Below are 25,677 nucleotides of genomic sequence, written 5' to 3'. Positions count from 1 at the left end.
TCTAAATAGTGTTGCCGTGGTGATAGGAGGGCAGGTTTCCTTTCAAATTAGTGTTTTTGTGTTCTTTGGATAGATTCCTAGGAGTGGAATCACTGGATCATATGGTAGATCCATTTTTAGTGTTTTGAGGAACCTCCACACAGTTTTCCATAGTGGCTAGACCAGTTTACCTTTCCACCAGCAGTATAAGAGAGTTTCTTTTTCACTATATCCTCACCAACATTTGCTGTTTCTAGTTTTTTTGTTTAAGATTTGTTTTTATTTATTCATGCATACAAGAACTGGGGTTCAGGCCAGAGGGGCAGTGGGTAAGAGGATTCACCAGAGACAGAGTGGGGAGCAGAACAGACGGATCTACTGAAATACACTGCTGACGGGAGCAGCAGGCCAGACAGGAGAGGTCTGCTGTGCCATGTGGGTTAGCTCTCTGGCCAGGGATAGAACTCATGCTGCAGTGGCTGGCAATAGCTTCACAGTAACCCCTGTGCAACCCCTGTGCACAGTAACCCCTGTGCAACCAGGGAGGCCACTGTTTCCAGTTTTCTTAACATGGGTCATTTTCACAGTTGTGAACACATAATTTTAAAAGAGAATGTTTATGTTGTTTTCCAGGTATTTCATAGTCATCTTACTCATTGGGAGTATAGATAGTAATTTGAGTTTCAAAAGTTGAATCATACAAAGGATTAAGTTCATTAGATTTCTTATCAGATAAAAATACCCAGAAATCAAATTTTTAACTATTTACTCTCTTTGGTATACAGAACTTTGACCAGTACATGCAGGTTTTAGACACAAATTATTTTTTAAAGTAAAATACATGATATATTCCATAGTTAATGCATGTTCAAACTGCCTTTCTATAGAAATGTACAATATTATAATGTTATAATACATAATATGATATCACTATAAACTATGCATGTTTATATACCACACATATTATTAAAAAGTCATATTTTCACTTAAGTAATACTTCCATTATTATGGCATAGCAGTAACCTAAATAACGCATTTTATTTTTAAAAAATTATCAAAAGTTGATATACTATTAATAGTAAATGTGAAAATTCAGTAATGAGTGCTACACTATTTTGAAATGTGGCTTATCAAATGCGCTCTAGAATTAAATGACACAATTTTCTGGTTCTAGTACTGGCAAACCAGCTATTGTGGACTAACCCTTAGATTATAAGCAATAAACAAACTAGATTTAAAACAAAAAAATAACTTCCTAAAATAATCTACAAGTGAATGAGACAAAAAATTATCTGCCCTCAAACTAATGAGCAAAAGGGTTCAGAGTGGAAGCTATCTTTCCTCTGAATAGAGGATCCAGAAAAATACAAACTGTCCTTTCAATAATTCATGGGGCAAAGGTAACAACAATCAATGCTCATGGTCCCCAAAAGTAAAGAATTTAGCAAAAACTCTCCCTACACAATAAGGGCAATAGTCTCAGGAGGAGAAAGTGGGTGTGAACCAGCCCTAGCACATAAGCATAGCCCTAGTTGGAAATTTTGCATATCCAGGCGATCTGAATTCATGAATTTAATTTAAGGTGGTCCCTGATTGGCAATAATGCTAAGGCATCTGGTGGACAGATACGCCCACTCCACAGGGAAAGATAACTCATCAAAAGACAAAAAAAGAATTCTTATAAATATAGAGTAAAATTTTAGCACATAGCCAAAATAATCAAGGATAATCGAAAATGCAGAAGTATGAACTAGCAGCAACAGACAACACAAAAACAGACCCATAAAAGCTTCAAATAACAGAACTATAACACACCAATTATAAAAAGAACTATGATTACTGTATTTAATAAAATAAAAGACACGTTTCTTTTTAAGTTAGAGGAAATTAGAATGTGATAAGGCAAATTTATAAAAGCAAACCAAAAGAACCTATAGAAATAAAAATATAACAACTAAAATTAAAAATGAGGACATTGGTTTCTAGTCATGATAAAGTAACTATATTAGAGTAGGCCTCCCTCCTTGACATAATTATAAAAATGGACAAACTACAGTACCAAGTAATTGAAAGCAGTTGTCATCAGCAGTGTTAAACTGATCTTTAAAAGAAACTCAAACATGAGTACTGTGATCATTCAACTTTCTGCCTGAGACAACTTGCCAACCATTGGCATATACGTGGAATCAGAGCAGAGAACTTGGTGGTCATGCTGAGCTGAGAAGATAGAGATCTGAAGTCAGGATTGATGGACTGGTTTGAATCTGCAGAGTGGAAAACTGGAGGGAGATCCTGGGCAGAGAGCAGGCCCTAGATGTCTGTGTGTTCCTTGAGATTCCAAGGCAATAGGCGAGGCTGTGTATGTATAAAATAAGTCACCTTAACAGGTAACAGCTGCTATGGATTGAGAGCATAACTGAGTTAGTAGAGGTCAACAAGTACTAGCTGAAAGATTAGTGCTGAGAGAAACTGGAATTCTAGCTTTAAGAGAATAAAGAGATCCTGAAAAAACTTGATCAACAAATTGGTACAGGGCTGGGGTGAAAAAAAAGGTCACCTGACTTATGAATAAGCACAGTAACAGAGCAGAGAGATTGGATCTAAAATGTCAAAACTATTTTCATAATAACATTATGACATAATTTCCTTGGTTCACTGTATTTACATTTGCACTGATGGTAAAAAAGCAATGGAGGTTAAAACTGCCAGTAGCTGAGCACAAATCAAGGCAGTAAACCAAACTAGTAATCACTGCATTCTTTACTACCATGCATTTGCAGTAAAGGAAGGAAAGGCAGTGAATGTCCTTAATGAAGCAGTGAGAATTATTACTTTTCTTAAATCTTAATCCTTGGATATATTCTCAGTGAAGAGGTAGAAAGTATGCATACAGGACTTATATTGCATATCAAAGTAACAATGATATTAAAAAAAAAAAAAGAACTTGTGTGATTATTGCAGTTGTTGGCTGCCCTAGTCAGGCAGCATTTTTAATTAAAAGTAAAAAAATGACAGAAGTACTATGGCTACTCAGACCTGGGCGTCTGTAAAGTAGCAGAAGAAGGAACACCCGCAGTGCCACAAACATGAGCCGGTACCCACCAGAACATCCACACCAGTGGGCAGAATCTTCCCAGTCCCTCCTTACCCTGCTGACACAACAACTGCAAAAACAGTCATCACAGTAACTAGAAAAATCAAAAGGGTGAAATCAAATAAAATCACAGAGCCACCTGCAGGAAGGTAGAAGTAGCTCAAGTCTCTAAGTTACTGCTACAGATAATTAAAAAAAATATATGTATAGGGTAATTTAAAGCAGCAATATGGGCAGACAAAAAAAAAAAAATAACACAAACAATGTGAGGCCTCAAGGGAACATGACATTTCACAAGGTGAGAACTACACTCCAGAATCCAACCATAAAGACATAGAAAACTATATAGCTCCCTATCAGAGCTCAAAATTGTTATAAAGAAACTCAGAGTGACACAAGATAACTCAGAAAAGCTAATTGAAAACATACAACAAAACTCAGAAATAAAATTAACAAGCAGAATGCAAACAACGAAACTTTAATAAGAAAATAACACATTCAGGATGTAAAGAAAACAGTAAGAGATCAAGAGCTCTAGAGAAAGCTCTAGAAGCAGGCAGGATAGACCAAATGCAAGATTGATGGAATCAGTGACCTCACAGATAGTAACGCATGGGTGGAAGAAGAGACAGAAATAAGATGTGAAAAAGTGCAATAGCACTATGGAATTATCCAGCTCCACTAGGAATGGCAACATAAGGATAATGGGTAGCCCAGAAGGGAGAGACAGGAAGAAGGGAACAGAGAGCTTATTTAATGAAATAATACATTTTCAACTGTAAATTCTAAACACATCTAAACACAGATCAAGTATTTCTGAGGAAAATTTTGTTTGATCTAAGATGTGCTTGAAGTATAAATGACATTACACATATCAGAAAGTTAATTGAGAAAAATACTAAAAATTTTATTAATATCCCTCCCAGCCCTGGACAAGGTCTAAAGTTTTATATGCATTATGAGTTGAAATAAATTTTAGATACATTGAATTAGGTAAAATATATTATTAAGTTAGTATTATCTGAACCCTTTTAACATAGCTATTAGAAAATTTGAAGTGACATTTATGTCTGATATTGTATTTCTATTGGCTATACTACCTCAGAGCAGAGTTTTTCAACCTGAGAATTACTGACATTTTGGACCAGATAATTATTTGTTGCAGGAACATGGTAATGGTTCTGCCATGGTGCTCTGGAGACTCTGCATATATTTTAAATGCTAAATAAAGACTTCAGTCTCAGTTCATCTGAGTCTTGGTGCAACGCCTTATGATCTCTGGGAATAAGAAAGGAAGAGAGGCTTGCTGAGGCCATCTTTCACTTTCCTCACAACCTTCCCTATGTGAACATTATTCTAAGGCTGTGACTCATTGCTTCCCATTTCTGACGAGGTATGGGGATTTTTTCCTCTCCACTTCTAAAGACTCTTCAAGCAAGAGGAGGGTGTCCCACAACTTGTGCTGCAGTCATTCAGTCCTTTTTTCAGTGTCATCCTTTCTTGGATATGGTACAGGACCACAGGGTGATGGAACCTTTGAATTAACCTTCTCTTTGTTGTCTAAGTAATATAATAAACTATCCAAATCTAAAGAGTAATTTGTTGCATTTTTACCAGTCAAATCAGTTAGTCCTTTGCTTTAAACTTGTTTTATTGTTGGTACTTAACAGTAGAGAGCTGTCCTATACAGTGTAGGGTGTTTAACAGTACCCTAACCTCTACCCACTAGACGTCAACTGCACCCACCCAACCTTGACAACGAAAAGCAGGCATCACTAAATATCCCCTCAAGAAGCAAACTTGATACTGGTTGAAACCATTGCTTTTTAGACTCTTCAGGATTCACATGCACAGATAAGGTGGGATAAATGAAGGTGTATGCTTCTCCGTACTTTCTGAACACTTTTATATATTGGGTTACTGCATTAGATTTCATTTGAAGAAAAATTCCTGTGGCTTAAATACATTAACAGGAAATAAGAGTAAATTAGTAAAGTACTAAAGAGCAAATAAGTGTAAAAAAGTAATAGTAATAAAAATTGTCTCTAAGGATCCTTCTAAATTTAAGAACACAGTTGTGGACAAGAGCTCGTGTTCTGAAACCAGACTGCTTGGTTTAGAATCTCAGCTCTGCCACCTCCTACTTTTGGGACCCTGCTTTACCTCTCTGCATTTCCACTTCTTTATCTGCAAATTGGGAGATAATAATAGTACCTTACTCATGTGGTTATCAGGAAGACAACACAAAAAAGAAGTCGAGGAGTTCTTAGAAGAGTGCCCCACATATAGTAAGGAAGTACAGATAAGAATTGTTGAGGAAGACCTTAGAAGATATTTACTCAATCAAAAAATTAATCCACATAAAAAAATTACTGAATTAACAAAGAATAGTTCTTTATGATCAAACTTTGGTATGACATTTTATAAATAAAAGAATCCTCCAATTAAATTTTACTTCTAATCTCAAATTTTCCTATAGACAACCAAAACTTTTTAAAGGGTCCATTACATTAGAATGACATATATTATTCTATATGTATAAAGAGCAGATATCTATCTAAGATCAATGATATCCTTTTTGCAATAAAGAGTTAAGCCAGAACACAACTGTAACAATTATTTGTGAAATCAGCATTATCTGCTTACACAAATCACAATTTACTAGAAGATAAAGTAGGCACTGGAATACTTGTAACAATAATTATAACAGCGTATTTCTGTTGACCCAGAAACCCCAGAGTAAAGTCTAAAAAGAAAGAACTGTCCAGAAGTCAGACAAACCTGGGTTTTAGAATAGCACTTTGTACTTGGCAATTGTCTGACCTTAGACAAGTTACTTCATTTCTGTCAATCTCAATTTCCTCTTTCATTGAACACTACCTGCTTCTGAGGACTCCTATTGAAAATTAAAAGACTAATTATAATAAAGTAAAAATCAAATTCAACAAGCAACTATAAACCAGAAACACACTACAGAGGGGTTGGTGGGGAGGGATTAGGATCAAAATAAGGTGGGGTGGGAATTGTATGGGGACTATAACCAAGATGAAAATGCATACATTGTGCAAAAATGAAAAATGATGTAAAAAATACATAAAATTAAAAAATAAAATAAAAAATTAGTAACACCAAAAAAAAGAGGGAAAAAAATTGAGTAGAGCATATATATATCTATATGTATATAGATATATATTAGAGTATATATATCAATATGTATATAGATATATATACAAGCTATTAGGGGTGTGTGTGTATATACATGTGCGCGCGCACACACACACACACACACACACACACACCCACCCACACACCCCCCTAATAGCTTGTAAGGTCCTCGGCACATAAGAGAGATTCAATAAATATCCTGTCGATCTAATCAAGAACTTTTCATCTGCCTCTCAAAATAGAATCATGTACACAAAGAGTGCTAAATAAATTCTGTTGAATTGAAATAAAGGCAAACTGTTATCAGCCCTTCTGCTAAGTCTGTTGTTTTATATATCCTTTCATTTAGAGGAAGATTAGTTTTTCTAAAACTTGATTAGATTTAGCTAAATGAAATACTCCTAAGGAATAAAGCAAGTAATTCTTTAGTCTGACCACTTAAGTTTATAAAATATCAAAAATTTTTGTAATTCTAGGGAACATGCAAAAGATGACTCCCAGTCTGTTCTCTGGGAGAGAAGGGCAGATCCTTCACCTGCCTTTCTCAGTCGATCCCTAAATTATTAATCTCATCTCCTCTCTTCAAGGCCTTGTATTCCAGATAAGCTTACATTATATAAAACATTATGACCAATTAATGTCAGTTTTAATGCTAGTAGGTACAAGTTTTAAAGTTACTCATTTATACCATAATATTCTGATCCTGCTTTCAACTTTCATTTCTCAAGAAGTTATATTACAATTATTTTTCTATGCCTCTGAGAATTGGTTGGCCAGACTGAAATTTCAATATTCTGTTATATTTTCAAGGAGACAAAGAATATAACTCTTAAGTTTTCATTCTTTGGGAAAATACCAAATGATTTTTCCTAAACTTTTTATTTTTCCTACTGCATTTAATAACTTATCGTATTATCAATTGTTCTTAATAATTGTACTCAATTAGATTTTTCATATTCCACCTCCGCTCTTTTCCACGTTGAGGAAGAAAAGTATACCTTTTTCTTTTAATGTAATTCTCCTCTACTCTTTCCCTTCTCTCATTCCTAGTACCAGGTTGCAATTTTCAGAAACAGCACTATGATGCCCTCTGGTAGCTTGTAGAACCATCTACTCATAATTTGCCTGCTTTAAGTATACTAGCCATTGCTCATGTCTTTTCAGTTTTATCAAGTTTTCAAACACTTTATACTCAGTCATAACAAATCACAAGAACTTCTATTGAAATATTTGTGGGAAAATGTTTAAGTCACATTAGTAAACTTCCATTAATCTATTTGCAATGTCTCCATTGATTAGGTTAAAAGCCCTAGCTTGCAGTGAAAAAAAAAAAAAACAAAACAACAACAACACTGATTTCATGTCTTATCAAATCATAATTCAAGTTTACAAAATTACAAAGGATGTGAAACAAAGGACCTAAGCCAAGTTCACATGGATGGTAACAAAGAGCAGCATATGGGAACTGCCAACCAGTTACTCATTAAGCTTTTACCGAGTGTCAAGAGCACAAAAAAGAACTAGAAGAACACCTTACTTTTGCCACCCAAAGAAAAAGAGAGAAGGAAACAAGCATTTAATGGGACTCTACCTGTTTTATTATTTCATTTCACTTCCCATAACAACCTGATGCAGCCAGCAGATATGTCCATTTTATAAATGAGAAATTAAAGCTCAAAGCAACTAAATTATTTGTACAAGATTACAGTTTTTAAGTGGTAAACTAGAATTCATACTTAATTTTAAAATCAGCACCTCATTTCTGGCTCATCATTCTACCCAAGTAGAAGTCAAGATCTCCCAGAACTATCACTCAAGCTTTCTTCACCTTATGTAAAGTCTGAAAGGCACATTTACACACTTGTCTTAAATTTCTTATTACTCCTGACACTGGCCACTTCCTAATCTTATCAAATAATCTGCCTACTGCTGTGCTGGTCCGCGGCACCTGTGGGAGAGTATGAAACCATGGCTTTGAAATAACACCCTGACAGCTAGGGTTCCATTCTCTAGGAACTACTAGAATAATTTTGATCTTGTAACCTCAATTTTCATCCTTAAAGCATATTATGTGAAGAGATCAACACTCAAACCTGCCCCAAACAAGTAAAATAAAATACATGCATTCTATCTCCAGTACATGACAACTTGTACTACAGTAAATTTAGAAATTTTCAGACTTGGCACAAAATAAACATATTTGGATGTACCATGGAATTTCTCAATGTCTTATTTATGCCACTGCACACCAACATTAAACAACTCAGTATGGCTTATATTCTTAATAACAAATTCTATTTACAGATCAAAAGTCTAACACCCACCCCATTTAAAAAAAAAAAAAGCAGCAGATTTAAATAATTCAAGAACTAAAACAAGTGTTTATAACATACTGTTTTAAAGCCTCAAAATACAATTATCATACTTAATTTTCTAGTTTGTCAGCTAAAAAAGTAAGGAGTGAGGACTCCATAAAGGGTTAGTTCAAATCTGGAACTTCTGAAATCTCAGTTACAATGGACCATAGTGAGGATTCATGTTAATGTGTACAAGTTTCAAGTAACATGATAACATGCAAAGTAAGAACTGACTAGTTACATGAGTCACTTGCCTCAAATATCAAACATCAGCTGTGCATCTCACTGGAATTCAGATTATTCTGAACCATTATGATTAGTCTACAAGTAAAGGTATAATGGATTCCTTTAATAGACAAGACATAAGCAACATCTTGCATCATTTTAAAAAAATGAGGCTTTTCTGTTGGCCTTATATTTTTGCCCCCTAATTGAAGCATCTTAGACATAGAAAGACTTTAGAATAATGAAGTCATTCATACTGATACTTTTCCACTTTTCCAGGAATTATAATAAAATTCAATGAACAAAATAAACTCAGTAATTGTTTATCACCATTATCCAGAATGGCTACCAAAGTAGTCCCAAATTTATTAGGAAAATGTATAAAAACTCTAACCTTCTAGAAAGCAGTTGAACATAAGTGAGCAAGTCATCAAGATAACAGTGCTCAGAGTCAGCGGGGATTACTTTATTAGGTAAAAATTACTATCACTCTTGGCTCTATTCCTTTTCAAGGATTCAAATATGCAATTTTGCCCACTTCTCCTTCTTATGAAAATGCTACATTGAGACTTGCTTTAAAGTTCCCAATTCAGTTTTTAAATGGAAAACTGATGTTAAAAATGCCAAAGGGAGGTATTCTGGCAGGAAAAGGAAAAAGAGACAATAATGAAACAAAAGCAAGCAAATTAAATTCTCAAGCTTCACTGAATTTTCAATGAGTTTTTGTAAAGAATAAAGGAGGTATAGGAAATAACTTTTCTTAACCTAGCTTATTTATGGATGATGTATAGATAGATAATGTGACAAACTAAATCAAGAGCCCCAGTGAAGTTCTTTATCAGCTATAATTTCTTTTGTTCTTACTAAGAAGTGTGGCTTTTCAGAAATTTATCCTAAAGTAATTGAGGCTTACACACATATTTCATGAAAAGATACTTCCCATACTGACTGTCTGTAAAACAATAGTAAAAAAATCAAAAATAGTTTAACTGGCCTACTGTAAGCAACTAATTAAAAAAATAATGGCTATTTCTATACAATTCTTGAAAACCTTTTAAAATGAGATTAGATAAAAAATATTCACAGATAATGAAATATGTTCATAACATAATGTGAGAAACAAAACCATATCCATGGAATGATTCCTTTTTTTTTTAAAAAAAGGTCTATGTTCACGGGTATACTGGGGTCTAATAGTTCTCTCCAACAGAATTTTCTGTGCTAATGGAAATTGCTATATCTGTATTCACTAGTACAATTATCAATAACCAGATTATTAAGTTATTAAGCACTTACAATGCAGCTAAACTATCCTAGCCAATGGCAACTCTGATACAAAGTTAGAAGTTCAAAATTTAATATCAAGCACATTTATGTCCTTAAAGAAGACTCACACAACCTTATCAGTCAACATCTATTAAATGGTGATCAATTCTATCTCAGTGGACATGAAGATAAAGTGCAATGCACTGATTTATGAGGTATAAAGCAATCTAAATCCATGATTGGATGAAATATCAAATTCACATGTCTCCAAAATACACAGTATCAACAATATCAGCAAAAGCTTTACAGCTTTTAAGAAAGATATAGCAGAAATTTTCCATGGAGTGGTAGACGACGAAGGGGTAAAATGGTTTGATCATCACAAAAAGTGAATTAAGAAATAACAGTCATCAATAAAAATAGTCAAGAAAGGTGAAAGTGTAATTTTGAACTTAAAAGTTTAAGGGATAGTAAAGAAAGCCTATCCCTACTTGTGGAGATTTAGCAGGAAAACAATGTAGTTTAGATGTAAATTTCACTGCACTCATAACTTAAAAGGCTTCATTCAATTCTGCCCATGCAGAAAAAAGACCCAAAGGAGTATTTATCATTTTGTATCAAGAGTTTAGTTTTATATTCTAAATTAATAAAGGCATATATTTATATTTTAGTTATATGATGAATTATAGTATTTTTATGGTAGTAAATGGGTTTTCTGAAACAAAACCCTAATTTATAACTGCAACTCAGGTACCATTAAATTAAGTAACTCAAAGGGAGGTAATTTCAGAGAGACAGCACTATCATCAGTTGGTTGGCCATTTCAACAGTCATTTAGCAACTACATGTTTCCTTCTAGAGTTACAATTATTATAGGCTTTATTCTTAACAAATTCCCCTACAGTCAGTAAATTTCCCTATGGCAAGGAAAACTAAAACAAATAATAGAAATTATCAACAAACACTAACAAGACAAATTCCCATACCAAGAAAGTTTCCCATGCATTTAATTCTCCATGACAATTATTATGGAAGGCTATCTTCTTTTCCCAATCCCTATCACCCTATTCCCTCACATCCTAGAGATTAGCTTCCTCAACCTAGTTTAATTTGTTTTGTTTTTTGTAAAGATTTATTTATTTACGCATACAAGAACTGGGGTATAGGCCAGAGCTGTGGAGGGTGAGAGGATTCACCAGAGACAGAGTAGGAAACAGAACAGGCATATTGACTGAAATATACTGCTGAGGAGAGCAGCGGGTGAGTCAGGAGAGGTCTGCTGTGTCATGTGGGTCAGCTCCCCAGCGGGGGATCGAACTCGTGCTGCAGTGACTGCAGATAGCTTCGTAGTGCTGAAACTTAACACCTAGTATAATGTGAAATAAAATTGCCAGACTTCAACATCACCTTTCCTTTGTCTTCCTGCTCACCAAATAATTTTTTTTTAAGATTTATTTCTTATGCATACAAGAACTGGGGTACAAGACAGAGGTGTGTTAGGGGTGAAAGGATTCACCAGAAACAGTGGGGAACAGAACAGGCAGATTGCCTGAAATACACTGCTGAGGGGAGGAGTGGGCGAGTCAGGAGAGGTCTGCTGCGCCATGTGGGTCACCTCCCTGGCCCTGGCTGGGGATTGAACTTGCATTGCAGTGGCTGTAGGTAGCTTCATAGGGCTGGGTCTTAACCCCTTGTACCACCAGAGAGGCCCCACCAAATAAATTTTAAATCAAACAGGTTGTTAGAATTTGAATGTTCTTTACGCATTTCCTACAGTAAAGCTTTATAAGGACTACTTTACTCATATGAGTAACAGATCCAACATAAGTACATATATTAAAGATCTGTTGTAGGTAATAAAGATTTAAAGACTAACAAAAATGAAAACTTGAGGTCTTTGATAGTCTTTGATCAAACTAACCATTTAATAATGCCTCGTACTATAGACAGTAAAAGTCCCATTTTTTTTTTTTTAAAGATTTATTTATACATGCACTGGGTACAGTCAGAAGCGCGGGAGGGTGAGAGAATTCACCAGAGCCAGAGCGCAGAGCAGAACAGGCAGAAGGACCGAAGTACACTGCTGAGGGGAGCAGCGGGCGGCAGGAGAAGTCTGCGCACCATGGGGGACCTTCGCCCGGCAGCCAGGGATCGAACCGGCGCTACAGAGGCTGCGGGCAACTTCGCATCCCAGTGCTCAAACGCTGCGCCACCAGGAAGGCCCAAAAGTCCCATTTTTAAATGTGGGAAACAATTGGTTGTTAAATTATATGCTTATCAAATTTTTATCAGTTAGCATCTGATGACAAAGATTGCAACGATGTTCAGTCTAAATAGATGACAAAGATTACAAAGATGTAAGGATGAGGATACCAAATTCAAGTTCTTATTCTTTAAAGTTGTTGTCAGTCATATAATTTAACCCAAGTCTCAAAATATTTCAAAATGATAATTAAAGTACAAAAATGAATATTTAAATATATTTAAATATAAATTATACAATTTATTATAATTTAATATACACTAATAAGGTCTAGGTAAATTAAAATATAATTTATTTTATTATTTTAAAAATACAAATATTATTTGTCTCTGTTAACCAATATAAATTGTCAGTTACCTTAAGTAGCTGAAACCTAAAAGCATTATTTTATCAAGAAATTCTCTACATATTTCAGAAGATGCTGAATCTCAGTAAATTTTGAGAAATTGTTGTAAGATGTCCAATAGTGCATTACTTGTCTGTTACTGATAAAACAAACTGCCACAATACAAAAACGAAACAAATGTATTATGGTATAGTTTAACATCTGTCTCACTAGGCTAAAATCAAATTATTAGCAGGTTGTGTTCCTTACTGGAGACTCTCAGAGAATCCATTTCCTTGCCTTTTCAATCTTCTAGGCTGCCCGCAATCCTTGTCTCCTAGTCTCCTTTCTCCACTTTCAAAGCAAGCAATGACTGGCCTCTTCCATGAATCACTCCAACTTCTAAGCCTCCCACATCAATATTTAAGAAACCTTGTGATACTTGGGGCCTACCTAGATAATCCAAAATAATCCCCCCATCTCAAGGTTGATTGGCAACTACAATTCTATGTGTAACCTTAATTCCTCTTTGTTTTGTAAAAATAAATAAATACATACATACATTCTCAAGTTCCAGGAATTAGATGTGGACATCTCTGGGCCATTATTTTGCCTTCCGCATATATGATACTTCTTTTCAGAAATGTTAAAGATTCAAAGTGTTTATTTACATAACACTCTTAACATCTTTTATTATTTCCATAAAACTACAGTAAGGTGAAAATAAATGGTACAGTTTTATTATTTCCACTTGATAAACAAAGTAACTATAGCACAAAGAGCAATCTGTCCCATAATCTGTCCAAATCAAACTATTTGCTAAAGAGAGCTCCAATAGTAGCTCCAATAGTAGTCTGCAACAGACCCAATGATCTTCAATTACTCTATTGCTATTTGTTCATTTCTATCAGCCCACAATTTAATCATTCAGTTAGATTACTTACCATGTAATTTCTCTCCCTCCGCCTGTCTTTCTCTCTCTCATACACACACACAAATATATACATAGTCATGTGTTCATATACAAAACACACAGACTGTACATATCTGCTTTGACTTTTTTCTTAACCGGTCTCTTTCAGGTTAACATAATACATTTGTGGAAATCAACTTCAACTTAATCTAGCTGAATGATCACAAACTAAGACATGCCCTTCACTTTTATAGTAAAGAGCAAAGTAAAGGGAAGAAGAGATAAAACAAAATTTTATAATAAGGAATCCCTAAGTGGTAAATAATGAGAAATACAGCAGAAATCCTATCATATTAAATAACTGAAGTTCTAAATGGGATGAGAAAAATGATCATTACAGCTAAGAGTTTTAATTATTTCCAATAGTCAACTTTGTTTTAATTATGGTATTAAATGATACTACTTTATTTAATTAGCCTAACTCTCCTAATAAGCCAATTTATTTTAAAACTTTTTAGAAAAAAATATCAGATCTCTATTTTCTCTCGCATTTTCAATAACTATAAAAGTATGTGGATAATATCATGTGACAGTTAGAATATCATTTCTAATTATGTTATTTCCACATTAGCAATAAGAGTAGTTGGCAATTATTAAGCATATACTAAATAGATACTATACTATCCTCTCATTTTATTTTATTTTAAATATTTTTTTATTGATACAAGAACCGAGGTACAGGCCAGATGTGCGGGAAGATGAGAGGATTCACCAGAGACAGAGCCGGGAACAGAACAGGCAGACTGACAAAATACACTGCTGAGGACAGCAGCAGGCAAAGAAGGAGAGGTCTGCCATGCCATGTGGGCATCTCCGCGGCTGGAGGGGCTCGAACAGGCACTGCAGAGGCTGTGGACAGCTTTCACAGTGCTGCGCTCAATCGCCTGTGCCACCAGGGAGGCCTACCCTCTCATTGAGAGGGTAAAAATTAAAGTTAAAATTATTAAAATAGTTATTACCTCCATTTTAATAACTGGAAGTGAATAAGTAACTTGCTCAACAACAGATGTCTTTGACTACAATCAGTATGAAATAGAATTATTGAGCCTGGAAAACAAAGCTGTTTTTTTTTAAGTGCTCAATGAATTTGGGGTTTCCAAGAAAGATACACAGTAAGGATGCCCTGAGTTTCTGCCTGTAAGACAAATGAAACCAAGAATTATTTAGAAGCATAGAGAAAGAGAGCAAATGACAGAATCTTTCTCTAAAACGTCACTTGCTCAATTCAACCTTTCTTACGCCCAAAAAAGCTGAAGAACAGCTCTTTATCAGGGGAATTACAATGAAATCCTTTTCATCTAGTAGTCTTCAAACTTTCAATGTTGTAAATGAAAAGTCCTTGGCCTAATTTTCTTTTTCCTTTTTAAGGCAACATATTTTTTCTGCCTGGAAAACTTCAACATATATTTACTTTCCTCAGTGTGACTTTCCTAACAAGTTTAACATGTAACTATTCCATGAGCCTTTTCAATCTGAAGACTTGTGTTTTTTTCCCTGCTTATCATTTAATTATTGATTTCTTCGATCAGTCAATTTTTTCTTCTGACACGCCTACCACATGTAAGATTTTATATTAAGGTTGACTTCCTAGGTTTATTTCTCTTTTCTTCATGACTTCATTTGCTAACATTTTGCTCTGTTTTAGGGAATATTTCTCACATATTGTAATTGTTCAATCTTCCCTTCTTCGAACAAAGAAAGATTATTAAATTTTCACTTGTTTTACTGGGCTGCAGGTCTTTATTCTGGGGTATTCCAGAATAAAAAGTGAGAGTTCCACGGGTGTTAGAAGCCCATGCATCTCTACTATCTCTGGAATTTTTTTTCTCTAGAAGCCAGCAGGCTTTTCCTTCCATGCTGAGGAAACCAGAAGTCATCTCAAAAGGGAACATGTGACGTTCCTTTCTCTTTTGAGAATTACAGAGTATATGAGGAAAGATGGGAATGCAGTAAACAAGTTAAACAGTGTGAAAGCAGTGGGAATTATAAAAATGCAGGAGCTTTCTTTACTTGTTCAGAGGCTCCATATTAGAACTTCCACCTTTTCAAGATCTCTTCTATCAGGTCTATTCATTTGGAAGTAACAGAAAACGACTAGTCTACCTTCAAGTGAACTGACATGAGGAAGGAGGACCAATCTTAGAAAGCAAATCAAAAGCAACAGAGCAGCAGAAATCAGCTGCTATTAATGATTACTTAATTTCTCCAAAATTTTGTACTCAAAATTCCACAGATTACAGAAAGGGCTATCCAAGCTGAGGTCATCTATGACTGCCAAGGGGTAGAAAGAAGGTCTGACTCTACCAGTTTCTGTATTCCTCCCCACAATAACTACCTATTACCCAGAAAGAGAAAAGAAAGCTTAAAAGCAAAGCGAGTAATGGGGGAAAAACCCTGAGATATAGTTACAGCTATCTAATTAAGATTCAGGTACTCCTCCTGGCTCAAACTGGTTAAATACTAAAACAACATGCACAAAGAGGATTCTCAGTGACCTATCATTACCTTATGTTCATTAGTACTCACTTGCATACTAAAATCCCTACCCAAGAAGGGGGGCACGTAATTGCCTTTTTCTGAACATGCAGAGTTTCATGATCTAGTCATGCTACACTGTGCCTGTCAACTAAGATTCCAGACATTCTACCCTGCCCCCCCCCCATCAAAATGCCAGTTATCCTATAAAAGGATCAATACTACCTTTAAAAGGATAAGACAGTACTTTGGGGGCAATCCCTGTTTGCCTTCTTATTAGATTCAAGTAATTAAAATGTTCTATGCCATGACTCTTTCACCTGATCTAGTCAGTTGGCTAGCATATGTCAAGCAATGGACTCACTGCATTCAGTAACATACCCAGAGTTTTAAATCTCCAAAATCAGAAAAAAGAGCTGGATACTAGTTAGCAAAAAAGAAAATTACAAATGTCCATGCTGACTCCTGGATCTTATATCAGCTGACTGAAAGGTGTTCCTACAATTTGCTCCTCAAATGGAATTTCAAAGCATTAACATTTGGATCGTCTAAAATATCAAATGACATATATTCTGAAAAGAAGAAATCTTTTGATTTTTTGGAGACTTTGTATCTGGGAGTAGATAAGTAGAGAGAAATTAATAAGTTCTAAAGGCAGAAAAGGTATTGACTTCCAAAGTAAATTAGCTTTTGTTCATTACAATATAAAAATTATGTCAACATTCTTGAAATCCATCACCTGTGTCTTAAGTATTATAGTTGGTTTAATTACAATAGCATTTAAAGTTGATGTGCTTTATAATCTCACTCTGTATATTTAAAATTTTTTGTTGGCAATTAAATAACACCTCTGGAAGAAATACAAGGGCTAGACTTTTAAACTGGCATTTAAAAAACCAGCAATCTATATTTAATGTTCAGAATACCTCTAATTACTTTACATGTATTATGCTAATCCTCCCCAAACCCTGTGAAGTATGGATAGTATTCCCATTTCACAGGTTAGGTAACTAGACCCTGGTCTCATACAGTTTCTAGCTAGTAGTGTAAGTCCAGAATACATATTATGTAACAATCTATTGTTACCTCCTTTAGCCATGGGTAAAATGGTATGGTTCTACTTTGTAAATCTCAAATGTACCTGCTATTTTATATCATATATAAAGATATGATTACTCTTAAAATAATCAGTATAGCATCTTATCATCTTGGCAAAAACCTCTTAAGAATTACTTATGTATGCTAATCTCTCAAAATCATCAGAATGAAGCAAAAGGAAAAAAAGCTTCCAATTCCAATTCCTTCATACAGTTGTCCCAAAGTGGAAATTTACCTAACAGAATGCAATGCTGTGATTTATAGGAAGTATATATATTTTTGACCAAAATATACCTCTCATACATATCTGGTACTTTATCCACAGTTCCTGTTTCACAGCTCTCCCAAAGGCCTTGCAATTTCCTAAGTGTTAAAGGTGTCTGACTGTTAATGAAGGCAACTTTTGGAAAGCACCTGAGAATGGGAGCTGGTTACCAGGGAAACCAACATGAGTAGAACTTCCAATCCTATCCTCACCCCCACCTCCTGGCAGAAGAGAAGTACTGGAGGCTAAGTCAAATTACCAATAGCTAATGATTTAATCTGTTGTGCCTATGTATCGAAACCTCCATAAAAAGCTCATGAGATTGGGGTTCTGAGAGTTTCTGGGTTGGTTAACATGTTAAGATTTAGGAAGAACGCTGTACATGGAGAGAGCATGAAATCTCTGCACTTTTTTTCTGATTCCTTGACCTATGAATCTCTTCATCTGACTATTCCTAAATAAAAGTCTGTGTAATAAATTGGTGATCTATTATGTAATTGGCCTTCCTGAATTTTCGGTGCCCCTCTAGCAAATTAATTAAGCCTGAGGAGGGAATCCTGGAGAGTTCTAATTTATAGCCAGTTGATCAGAATCACAGATAATAATCTGGGCTTGAGAGAGGAACCTAAGTCTGAGGAGAGGATGATGGGAACCTCCCATCTGTAGCTAGTTGCCCAGATGCCCAGGTTGGATCTTGCCTAGTGCTTGCAGCTGGTATCTGAAGTGAAAGGTGGTCTTGAGAGACTGAGCCCTTAGACTGGAATCTGACACTATTCCCAGGTAAAGAGTATCAGAATTGAGCTGAATTCTCAGACAGTGCTGGAACATGAGAATTGTTTGTTGATGTAGGGAAAATGCTACACCTCCACTGGAAATTGGTCTCAGAACACCAACACACAGAAACATTCCAAAATTCCCTAATATACTCAATTTCAGAAATTATGGTACGCAAGCTATCGGCAATTTCAGTAAACCTAAGAAGAAACCTCCTAACAGGTTCCTAAATGTGTACAGGAGAGTCTATAACCAATCTTGTCTCCCATAACTATGTTCCATACTTTAATAACAGCTGTATCCTCAATTACAGTGCCCTTTCCCTTCCTTCAACTCTTATAAGGCACAAGAACTGAAACAACATGAAAGCACTATGCACCCAAGTCCACTGAGGACTGTGGGACTGTGGGGATCCAGTCTTTAAAAATTCAAATCCTGTATCTAGTTCTTCGTATGACAGAACCTAGATAAAAGGAATATTTTCAACATGTACATTGGGAAGTAAGATTAGGAGGAGAGAAGGAATATAAGTTTTAGTAAAATATTGCAAGCACTGATAAAATGAAATACTCAAAGAAGAACAAGTAGGAAAACAACACTAATATGGATATTTCAAGAAGGTGAAAACTATAAAATTGATGGCTAAGGATTAAAAAATCTAGTGGCAATGACAACAGAAATGAAGCAAGAAAAAAATGAAGGTAGGAAAGCTAAAAGTCTAGATGATTAGGTAAAACACATATCAAGTTCAATACTACTTATCACATAGTAACTTACAAATAACTAAAGAGTTTTCATGGTCAGAAATATGCTACAATTTCAAGGTTTTCAATGTCATTTAATATAATGACTTGGTCTAGGATGTGGTGGCACTAGCGAGAGAGAGAGAGAAAAATAACAGGAAATGGAACAATCAACTGAAAATAAAAAGGGTCAAAGGACAAAAAGGGCATGGAATCCAAAGGGTCACGTCAATGGATGCTGAAGTGACAAAGGATCAAAGAATGTGATAAAGAAGTTAGACATCAGGCATTGCAATAGTTTGTGGAAAAATAATATGAGTGTGTGTGTATTGGAGGCTAGAAAATCTTAATGGCAACATCACTATATCTTTTTAAGTGACATATACATTTGAGTTTTATCATAAAGATCGTTGATTAAACTAAAATAGATGTCATCTAGGAAGAAAACAATTATGTAAATAAATTTGCCATGAACTAAACAAACATCTATCATCTTGCGTTTTCAGAAATAAGTAACACACTTGGGGAAATTATGCTTGTTCTCCAGAAGCCTGCTTTTGACTTCAAAATAAAATATTTTGTGTACTAAAGCAAACTCTAAAATACATATATGAGAAAAATGCTAATTGGGTACAATTTCATATAACCTCAATGGTTGAAAAGTTTAATCTTTTGAAATTGCTTCTTCTCTAGACAATGGCTTATGTTGAAAATATTAAACTTTGAATTATTATATTTGAATTACTCAAAATTTTCCAGTACTAACAAAATAGCTGAAGTTCAATTTTAGTAACATAAAGTATTTGCCTTAATACTAGATGAGTTTCTTTTAATCAATCTAAAGTACCCAAAATGTCATTCCAATTCTGTAAGAGCTGGTACTTTATAATGACACACTTATGTTTGGATGGAGAATTTGCAGTCTTTTAAAGAGATTATAAATTGACTAAATTTTATAACAGTTATTCATCAAAATTTAGCTCCACACAAGTTGGCATTTGACTTGCATTTGGAGAATTAATGTTGTGAATCTTTTTCTTAACCAACTTTAGATTACCTTCTCTCTCCGTCACTTATGACTGAAAAGAAACACATGTAAAAGTAAGAAGCACTAAAACCTTCTCTACTCATTTTGAGGGAACACCATTTCCACCACAATAAAAAAAAAAGAGAGAGAATAATATAGCTGTACTTAAAATGTTATAAGTATGTTAATCTTATAAGTATCATCAAATAATACTTACCAATGCACACATCAATCTTCCCCTTTATAGCAGCTTCATGCAGAGGGGTGTAGTTCCAGTTATCCCTGGCATTTGGATCAGCTCCTTGGCATAGTAACAGACTCACAACCTCAGCATGGCCAAAAGAGCAGGCATTGTGAAGCGGGATGAGACCTCCATCATCACGAGCATGGACATTAGCACCCATTTGTAATAAGTGTTCTACAACATCCTTCCTCCCAAAACCTAAAAAGAAAGAAAAAAATATCTTATATATCAATTTTGTAAACACACCCATTAAAATTCCTTTAATGTTATCAATAAATGAGCTAAAGTCTGTATTCCATATCAAAAAGAAAACTGGTCACAATTGGAAATAATCAAAGATCTCACAGAACTTTGAAAGTCTTTTGGCAGCTATGCTAGACATACAAAATGAATGAAATAAGACTCTTGTCCCATTCACTCACTCTCATGTTTCACAAGACAAAATTACAGGTGTAAAACTCATCTCTTCAAGAGATAAAGGTTACTTAAATACTACTGACAACCATGCCTAACACAACTCAAAACACTCAATCACACACTAGGTCCCTGGAAAGGAATGTAAAGATATGAGAACTATGTGGTAATAGTTTGGTACAAAAACTTAAAAAAAAAATAGACAGATACCAAAGTATCTACTTCCCGGCACTAGTCAACAAACTCAGTGAAATGGGTAGTTAAGAGATACAACCCTAGCTTGAATTTATTGTGTGAAGAAATAAGATGACCCTCCTCCCCCCAAAATGAGAGTACAGGTTTTGGAAATACAGAAGCAGAACATGAGTAACAAGTATCAAAATATTCAGATAAAAAAGGGGGTGGAGGGATGAAAAATGATATGAAGCAGTATAAGGACTAGGCAAACACTTAGAAAGGTAAGAAATACCAAGAGCATACAAGAAATGGAAACAAAAGGTAACAATATTATGCAGAGTCCAGCATGATGAGGACTTAGCAAGATCAATGCAGAAGAGAAAAAATAGTCACTATTAATTTGAAAGTAATTGTACTGGAGTGATGAAAGTTACATTGCAATGCATTAAAAGAAAGGTAACTTGCAAAAATTGGCAATTTTATCTTTATAAAACAATAATTCTTTCCTGCTTTTCAAATTTTAAGTCTTACTGACTAGGTATCAGTACCTCCATGCTATTATTCACCATGTAATATTATTTCAAAATGGCATCTCTAATAAAAACTTAAAAGTCACATAGTGCTACCTTCCTTCATTATATTCATATATCAACTAAACAAATGGAAAATAGGAAAAAGGTAATTTCAAGATACATCCTTCATACTATCTATAGAAATCCATTCATTTCAGGACAGCAGGCTCTAAGATAAGTCTCTCAAAGATTGGTTTCCATAGATACCTATCAGATAGCACCTGTTTTTGCTGCAGTTCTGTAAGTCATGAGTAAGAAATTTAGATTGTATTGTAAGTACATGAGAATCCATTCATAAGGGAAATTACTTGATTCTAATTCATGTTTTACAAGGACTATTGTAACAGAAGCCATGCCTCTGACACCATGGGACATGACTGGTGTTGCAGAGGCCCACCTCAGTAGCCAGGCCAGATGGTGGACCCATCATGGTGATGTCTGCCCAGCTCCACCCCAGTAGGAGTTGCTGACAGAGGCCCATGTAGCATGCAGCCTGTGAGCCAGCCTTGCAGTTCCAGTAATGGGGGAGAAACTTACCCTGCCCTACTGCTAGGCACAGGAAGAGAGGTCCATAGCACCACTGGGCCAGCCTGGTGAGCTCCTAACAGTTGCCCATGCTCCAATTGCTCTGAGGGCACCAGCATACCAGAACTCACTTAAGTGCCCACCACCTATGAAAGACCACCAGACCTCAGCATAGGTCAGGTTTCCATGTACTGGCAGGAATTTCACTTTTGAATATCACTATGTAACTGAATACAGATCAATCAGGTTTGTGCTCCCACGGGTGCCATTCAAGGTTTTTGAGACCATTCAGGATTGTAAATGGACCAATCAGATTCACACTTGACCAGCACCAATCAAACAGCTGAGATTATAAATGGACCAGTTAGGCTTGAAAGGTAGGGACCCCAAAGGGGATATAAGCCAGGGTAGCAGTCAGCTACCCTGTTCATCAGACAGATGGCTTCAGACACACTCATCCTGAGACCTTCACATATCTTTGCAGATCTCTGTATCAGACCTTTGTGTCAGACCTCTGGCTCTGCCACCACATAGTCTGCTGACACCATGGGACATGACTAGTGTTGCAGAGGCCCACCTCAGCAGCCACGCCAGATGGTAGACCCGTCATGGTGATGTCTGCCCAGCTCCACCCCAGTGGGAGTTGCTGACAGAGGCTCATGTAGCATGCAGCCTGTGTGCTTTTTTTTTGTCTCCAAAAGAGCTATCTGCTGTTGACTTATGCCTGGCACATCTCTAACAGCTGTAGTGGCTGATGCCTCTGGCATTGCTACCTGCTGACTAGTGCTAACCAGCACTGCTGACCTCTGAAAGCTGTCCACCTTCTGATTCTCCAGCACCACCTTCTGTTGCTTTTACTTCTGGCACTGCAGTCTGGTATCCAGCACTACGCAGTCCAGCTGGCAGTGCCATCTCAGCAGTACCACCAGTGACACCTCCAACCGCCACTATGTAGTCCACCACTTACTAGTGTGCCACAAACTCCAGGCTCTCGTTGAAAGGATAATACAACACCATCTTGCTCAACCAGCCTTTGCTTTGGACTACTAGACACTGTAGATACTATCTTCGATACTATCTGGGGTAAGACAACCAGCCCACTGGGGCCTTAAAAACCTTTTCTTTTTACAAGTTTCCCTTTTGTTAATAAACCCCATTGTTGTTGCCCATAAGCCTGAGTTGTGTCTTGCAGTTATAAGCACATGGGTGAGGACTCACCAATGGTGATATTTTGCCTCTACCCTTTGTACTGTTTCACTCAGTCAGGTATGTGAAATGTAAGGTTCTTGTTATTTATTTACAAGGTCTGACTTTAGAGACAGAAAACTGTTTCACTGATGTACAGCATTTTAAACTCTCTAAAATTAAAACTTCAAAGGAACAACCCCTGACCGCAGTAAATCTTGAAACTAACAAGCACAACTTCCAAATTTAATAAAAGGAAAAAAGCTTATAGTGTCTGGACTATTTTAAAGGGATGTTGTTATATGAATGGTAGCAAAGTCATTTGTTCTTATTTAGACTGTCAGCAAAGCCACAACTACTGTATTTTACTTGAACTGCTAAATCCATTGACCTACACCTAAAATTTATATTATATACGCCATACTTAATTTATTTTTCCTTTTTTCCCCTTAAGTTAAAATATCCAATTATACCTAAAAGACACTGAAAGCAACAACAGCAACAGTATAATAAGTTTATTTAAAAATAATGACCACTCTCTCACGTATATCTATCCTCCTGACACTCACAGAAGCTGAGATGAAAAAGAAAAAGGTACGCTGTAACAGATGTGATATGCTCATTATTCTCTCTAAAAACAGGAAAAACTGGCATTTAAAATGTTAGAATGACCTTACTTTGTTGAACATTATCAATCCATTTCCATTCAAATAAAAAATAAAAACTTGAACAATGACCAAAAAAAATTATTCTCAATGAAACAAAATTCAGCTTGACACATTTTGAGGTGACATTTCTTTCCTTGTCAAGGAACTCAACATTCACTAATTTAACGTAATACATGCAGTTCCAAATATTTGTGAATATTTCTAAGGTCCATTAAACAGTATTTTATAATTTTGCTGAATTGAAAGTTTGATTCACAAGTGGATCTTGGATGATATACAGGCCTCAGAACGGGATACTAGCAGAGCAGCCCCATCTCAACATGCTCTTCTAATTCTACTCACTTTCTTATACTGATATACCTTCCAAAGTCTTTTAAGTTTTCAGTTTCAATACATTTTCTGGAGGAAATTAAATGTTACAGTGGAATTCCTTAGTCTAGAGATTGAGGAAAGTTTTGTTACATATTCTTTGAAAAATGACAAAGGTTTTTGATACAATAAATGTATTCAGGCAAATGTACACAAAACCATAAGTAATCAGAAATAGATTCCTGCTTAATGATAAATGTTCTATAACACAGAAATATGCATATTCAATTTAATATTCAGTCATTATTGTTGCTGCTGCTTTTAATTTCAATTCTAACTATAGTAGTCTTTAAGTACAGAAATATTTCACACTGCATTAGATCAGAAGTCACTGCTAAGCAACAGAGAGTTTGTTCCCTGCTGTTTTTAAAATAACAGTTTAGAAAACAAACTACAAAATTACTCTGTAAAGTCAATGAAGTTGCATGGTTTTCATTTGTCAAAGGCAAACTCTGGCCCATTAATTTTTCCAGCTTATAGAACCTGATTTAGAAAACACTGATGTTTAGATAAAAGAAGTATTTAATTAGCAGGTAGTTAAGGATGTGTGCCTTCTCCAAACCCAACTGGGAAATCACCAGAAGCAAAAGGGTAAGAGGTGACTCCCAGATTCCAACAACAACAACAAAAAAAGGGACAAAGATATTGTAAGAAATCATTCCTTCATGGGTTGGGGGGGGGAAGGTTGGCTGCCATTTCAGAAGAAAGAACAGCTTAAGAGCAGTTCAGGTATCCTGTGCAGAGTAAAAACCAGAGGAAAAGGTTATTAACTGTATTCTCAACACTGCCACATGTTTCCTATGCTACTGTGGAATATAAAAGCAGTGTCTCTGCCCAGAGGAAAAAGGGAAAACATCAAGATAAAATATTGGAAATTGGCTAGAACAGAAGGAAAAGTGCAGGTGAGCTCCCAATTAAAAATTACAACAAAGATGACAACACTCAGAAAACAAGATAGAAGAAACCCTGACAAACAGGGCATAGTTGTAGAGGAATCATCACCCAAAGACTCCCTATCCTAAGACATGTCCCTATTTTCCTCAAAATACCTGGAAGACCAAAACTTAGAACAAAAACTTTTACCACCCCTAAAACCCAACATCCATCAAAATCTATCTTCCTGTAATAAACACAATCTTGCCCCAAATAGCTATAAGTTCCAAGAAAAATATAACCTCAAGTAGAAAATAAGATTTCTGAAGAATGCAAGCACCATGAAAGAGCAACAAAATTAAGTCAGAATAAACAAATAAAGAAGATATTTAAAACTGGCAAATTAAATGTCAGTAAAGGAAAAAAAATGGAGACTACTGAAAACATAACATGGGAACAAATATCAAGTAAAACATACTGGAACAATTGGCAGGAAAAGTATAATCAGGAGAAATAATGAATTAAGTGACCAGTAACAGAAAAAATGAATAAATTCCTGAGAAAATCAGCTTGAAGAACTCTCCCAAAAAGTATCTACAAGGAATAGAGAAAGAATGAGAG

The 25,677-nt window shown here is 35.5% G+C and overlaps 1 protein-coding gene across 1 annotated transcript in view; it reads right to left on the bottom strand.

Annotated features, from left to right (window-relative positions):
* TNKS (tankyrase) overlaps nucleotides 1-25,677 on the bottom strand; it is a 158,939-nt gene that overhangs the window by 116,945 nt on the left and 16,317 nt on the right. The window contains exon 2 of the mRNA XM_037525996.2: nucleotides 20,247-20,471. Within this exon, the coding sequence (XP_037381893.1) occupies nucleotides 20,247-20,471 (225 nt within the window). The remainder of the gene's footprint in view (nucleotides 1-20,246; nucleotides 20,472-25,677) is intronic.

Source organism: Talpa occidentalis, unplaced genomic scaffold, assembly GCF_014898055.3.
Source record: "Talpa occidentalis isolate TD23 unplaced genomic scaffold, MPIMG_talOcc4v2.1 talOcc4.4, whole genome shotgun sequence".
Taxonomy (NCBI): Eukaryota; Metazoa; Chordata; class Mammalia; order Eulipotyphla; family Talpidae; genus Talpa; species Talpa occidentalis.
The sequence above is the reverse complement of the archived record's forward strand: the minus strand, read 5'-3'. Positions and strand labels throughout refer to the sequence as shown.